This window comes from Aegilops tauschii, chromosome 6 (assembly GCF_002575655.3).
Source record: "Aegilops tauschii subsp. strangulata cultivar AL8/78 chromosome 6, Aet v6.0, whole genome shotgun sequence".
Taxonomy (NCBI): Eukaryota; Viridiplantae; Streptophyta; class Magnoliopsida; order Poales; family Poaceae; genus Aegilops; species Aegilops tauschii.
In genome coordinates this window covers 17,636,291-17,641,565 of record NC_053040.3, presented here as the reverse complement: position 1 = coordinate 17,641,565, position 5,275 = coordinate 17,636,291, and the positions used below count along the sequence as shown (strand labels likewise).

The 5,275-nt window shown below is 46.0% G+C and overlaps 1 protein-coding gene across 1 annotated transcript; it reads left to right on the top strand.

Annotated features, from left to right (window-relative positions):
• The first annotated feature begins 1,000 nt into the window (after positions 1 to 1,000).
• On the top strand, positions 1,001 to 1,809 carry LOC109745212 (histone H2A.1). Its single transcript, XM_020304345.3, has 2 exons — positions 1,001 to 1,255; positions 1,349 to 1,809. Exons 1-2 carry the CDS (start codon positions 1,079 to 1,081, stop codon positions 1,613 to 1,615), a joined length of 444 nt encoding a protein of 147 aa, XP_020159934.1. The 5' UTR covers positions 1,001 to 1,078; the 3' UTR covers positions 1,616 to 1,809.
• The last annotated feature ends 3,466 nt before the right edge of the window (positions 1,810 to 5,275 follow it).

Here is a 5,275-nt window from a genome sequence, read left to right as displayed (position 1 = left end):
AACTCTGGTGGATCGTCCATTCGCCAGTGGTGACTCACAAGTGTAGGGGATCGCAACAGTCTTCGCGGGTAGTATTTCAACCAATTTATTGATTCGACAAAAAGGAGAGCCAAAGAATATTTATAAGCCTTAGCAATTGAATTGTCAAATCAACCACACCTGAGAAGTTATTTCCTTGCAGCAAAATATTAGTAGCACAATGATATGATAGTTTATCTAAAGTCAAACTTTATGAACTTTCAACAAGTTTGTAAAAGGACATATTAATATATACACCACCAAATCAATACCATTGGATTCATCATTGAATATATATTTTCACATCATATAGATTTGTTATTGTAATGTTCATATTGTTTTCTACAAACTTTATAAAATTTGACTTTCGTCAAAGCTAATATGCAGAGTAAATAAAAAACAGAGGCATCACATAGCATGAGATTCATGTGCCTTCCATTCCTTCGTTTTCCGGTGTTTAAATCGAAATTTGCCAAATTGAGGTGTACAACATACATACCAATGTAAATGAACATAGCCCATCCCCTATGTTGATCAATGCAGAATGAATGAGCACACTAGGATACATATACGACTGATCGAGCCCTTTATTCTAAAGAAAAGCATGTTAATACTACATGATTAAGCTACTCAATTACTAAAACTAAATTGGGATTAGCTACAATGAGCAAACTCCTGTACGTGGAAAAAGCGATTTTGGACTAAAAATATGGGTGGGAACAATGAAAGCACATGTTCAAGTGTTAAAACAAAACCCAATTTTGTTTCTTAGAACTGATCACAGCGAAGTGTGCTGCGTGGCCAGATCCCTGCGTTCTGATTGGCCGATCCGACCTTCACGCGGATCGCCACCCGCAGACCAATCCCCGCCGCCCGCTCCCCTCCGATCCAACGGTGCGCACACCCTGTCACGCGGATCGATCCCCCTCCCGCGACGCTCCTGCCTCCAATAAAAGCCGCGCTCTCGCCGGCCTCTCAACCCACAAGCTCAGAGCATTCCGATCCAGCACCGCCGCCGCCAACACCACAGCATCTCGTCGACGGAGAGGTAGCAAGCAAGATGGCCGGAAGGAAGGGTGGCGACAGGAAGAAGGCGGTGACCAGGTCCGTCAAGGCTGGGCTCCAGTTCCCCGTCGGCCGCATCGGGCGCTACCTCAAGAAGGGCCGCTACGCCCAGCGGGTCGGCTCCGGCGCCCCCGTCTACCTCGCCGCCGTCCTCGAGTACCTCGCCGCCGAGGTAACTACCGGCCTCCCCGTCCGTTCTTGCCCGCTCCTGTTCTTGTCCTGTTCGACGGATGACTGACTGATCTGGTTCTTGGTTGAATCTCAGGTCCTGGAGCTTGCCGGCAACGCGGCCAAGGACAACAAGAAGACCCGCATCATCCCGCGCCACCTGCTGCTCGCCGTCCGCAACGACCAGGAGCTCGGCAGGCTGCTCGCCGGCGTGACCATCGCCCACGGCGGCGTCATCCCCAACATCAACTCCGTGCTGCTCCCCAAGAAGTCGCCCGCCGCCGCAGAGAAGGAGGCCAAGTCGCCCAAGAAGAAGACCTCCACCAAGTCTCCCAAGAAGAAGACGGCCGCCACCAAGGAGTAGCCGCCCCGTAGCCTATCTGACCCTTAGTTCCGTATCAGGGAGAAGATGATGTGACTTTTGGTTTATTGGATCCTGTGTGTAAATGCTAGTCTGTAGTGGCTGTTTCATTAGTTCGATGAACAAGCCAGTAAGGACTGTATTTTACATGTGATTTAGTATGTGATGAATGGCTAAAGATGTGACCCTTTCAATCATATTCTCTTGTTTATCCATGGCTGTGATCAACGGTGTGAAGCTTCGTTACCTGCCTTCGCTTTTGAAGCATTTGGTGTTTGATCAATCTTCTCAATGTTGATTGAAACACTCAGCTTCTGCATCTTTTCACGAATGACAGTGCCCTCTGTCAGTTTAAAACGATGACGGTACTAATAAATTGGATAAATAAGGGTTCAAAACTCTTGCAGGCAAACATGGTGAATTAAGGCTTGACCATGCTTGGTCACCTGCTAGTAAGTGACAAATTTGATGCCAAGAAACATTGTTCCAAACAATTGAACTCTAATTTTTGCCCCTCTAGTTCGGCCGGTCATAAAGCAAAGAATTCTTCCGGTTTGAGTTGAGCTGGTCTCCAAACTGAACCATGGATAGTCAGATATACGTACGTAACAAACCACAAAACTGAAAAACTAGGCTGCTAGACTCGTCAAGGGTCTTATTTATGTGCCACTGACCAAACAGGGTACTCTCTCTGTACATTAATACAAGACGTTCTTTAGACTCGTGGAATGCTAATTTTGGACTGACCGAAAACAGAATCAGATATTGGGACTCATCAACATAAGGGCAGAGATCAGGCCCTTCAAAGGACAAATTATCCAGTACAAGAATGTTTGTCCTAGGAGGGCCAAGATTGCTGGGTAAATAACTAAGTTGATGCCGCGCTTCATGTTCATCAATAAAACACACACTATTTTCGGATAGAAAAAAGGCTGCAAAATATAACAGGTAATAATCTACGGTGAATAGTCAGAGGTTTCGCTCTTGGCCTTTTCCTTTTTTACATTTAGCGCCAACTGTAACTTTGCTGTCACAATAAAAATATTTATATTATCATACTACAACTAAGCATCCCAATGCGCGTGCCTTCCAAGGAAAAAAAGCAAACAACAAAACATTAGTTGTTATTCTATTTCTTCATTTGTTAAATATTTTATGTTTTTTTTTCTACTAGCGTCGAAAGTATACATATTTTAAGTCGGGCTCGGCATTGTGGTGTATTCTCATAATCTTGTTTACCCTACGCACTTTTCCATATTTTAGTGTTTCTTTGACCTGCATTTACCTTCTTTTGGGTCTACCTTTTCGTAACAAGTTATAAAATAAGCATATCACACCACAATCCAATAACCGTGAGCTGAACCTTAGTAATGCTCTTCGGATGATTGTACCTTAAGAGGCATAGCCCCCCCTTATGGCCTTACCCCCATCGCCTCGATGCATACACAAAGAGATTGATTGACACCATTGGGGGGGGGGGGGGGGGGCGCTGTTTGGATCGTCGTCGTCACCGGCTGTTGGCCTGCTAGTTTCTTGGTGAAACTATGTGGATGATCCGATGAGGGTTCTCCTCTCTTGACTTGTTGTCCTCTAGCAAAGAAGGCTAGAGTTTGTTGTCCTCCAATCGGCTAGCCAACCGAGAGTTTCTCTTTTGGCGTTCCTCATCGTCTCGACGTCCGCTGCCTGCTGGAGTTTGCTGGTCTTGATGATCTGACAACGAGGCTTCTCTACAGACTTGTTGTCCCCTAGCAAGTAGGGTTTGTTGTCCTCCGGCGGCTCCTGTCGCCGGGAGTTTTTTCCTCCGCCTTTCCTCATTGCATCGACTGTCGGCGACAATGAAAGTCCTTTCTTAGAATTGTCGCCGCATGCTCTCAACGATGGCAGTACGCGAGCTGTTGGATCTTCAAGGGCGGGTGAGAGCATTTGTGATCTTTTTGTCTGAATCTCATCTGGACAAAGTTAAGGTAACTGAGTTGACGATTAAGTTAGGACTTGATTCCTTTCATGTTATTGAAAGCGATGGCCGCTCTGGTGGCTTTGTTTTGTTTTATAATAATGAGAAGGAAGTAGTTTTAAACTATATGGCACCAAATTTTATCGATGTTCTGATTATGAAAGGGGACAAGCTAGATTGATATTGACCGGGTTCTATGGAGAACCAGCTTGGGACCGGCGTCATTTATCTTGGCGATGTCTTCCGGAGCTTAAGGGAGATGGCACAAGTCCATGGCTAGTAACTGGAGAATTTAACGAAATTCTAATTCCAAGTGATAAGGAATGTGGGAATCATTGACCACCGTATATGCTTCAAGATTTTAGTGACTGACTACTTGAATGTGGCATGGCTGAAATTAGTGACCATATTATGTAGTATTTTTCTGGTTTATTCACGGCTGAAGTTGTTTCTCCTGATCCGTATGTATTGGCATCGGTTAAAAGAATAGTTATATAGGACATGAATAATGCTTTGCTAGCTCCTTATTCGACATAAGAGGTCAAGAAGGCACTGTTCGATATTGGCGATCTGAAGGCCCCAAGACTGCACGTGATATTTTATAAGAGGTTTTGGCCCATGCTTGGAGAAGATCTTGTTGATGAAGTGTTGAAGACCGTCAATTCAGGTACATTCCCACCGGGGTGGAATGACAGTGCTATAGTTTTGACCCCAAAAATAAATTCTCCCGAGAAAGTGACTCAGTTCGGGCCAATTAGTCTGTGCAATGTTATTTACAAGGTAATCTCAAATATGCTAGCAACAAGGTTGAAAGTTTTTTTACCAGACATTATTAGCCCAACGCAGAGTGCTTTTGTTCCTGGCGTATGATCACACACAATGTCTTGGTAGCTCATTAAAGTTTTTTTTCGAAAAGGAGGTTAAACCCCCGGCCTCTGCATCAATCGATGCATGTAGCCATCTTTATTAATTATTCAAAAAAGTTCTTACAAGAACATACATCAATCCATCCGAAGCCGCCACTCACACCTACAAACTCGATAATGTAGAGTGCTCTCACTCCCCATATCTAAAACTGGTGTCGTTGCCGATCCATTCACATAACGTATCGGAACCAACAACCAGTGCAGCAGACCTAAAGCGCACACCACATGCACACATTTTAGAAGCCGCCATCCTCATCGACCATTGACCCATCTTGAGGAGAGAGATCCGCATCATCCTTGCCAATCCAACATCCGTCGACACCACCACGGTGCCCAACGGCGCCATCGCCCTACGCTCGTCCGTCCAGATGCGAAGACTCTGGAAGATAAGTCGTGCGTAGCACCTGCCAACCATGCATGACTCGGCGTAGCACCCGTCGGCCAGGCATGATTTGACAGCTCCACTGAAGCTCCGTGCAAGACGAAGCCGCTCCACCTCCTGCCTCTGTCTTCTAGTGCTGCTCCACAAATGATGCTCCCAAGAGAGTAACGGCACCGCAGTACCGCCACCGTCCGATCTGGAAGACCAGATCTTAGGGTTTTCCATGAAGTAGCACGAGTGGGTCAACAACAGCTACACGATGATGCCTTCAACAAGGTAACAGCGCAAAACGCCGCCATCGGCTCGGTTTTCATCGGCAACTATGTCTCCCCAACTAGCAGCCGGGACTAGATGACGGATCTTGAGATCTGACCACCCAGCCTCGGGCCAACCAGCTCCGG

Excerpts from the sequence above, each read along its gene's own strand:
- LOC109745212 (XM_020304345.3), top strand. The coding sequence starts at position 1,079 with ATGGCCGGAAGGAAGGGTGGCGACAGGAAGAAGGCGGTGACCAGGTCC. Across the intron at positions 1,256-1,348 it reads TCGAGTACCTCGCCGCCGAG|GTCCTGGAGCTTGCCGGCAA; the intron begins GTAACTACCGGC and ends GTTGAATCTCAG.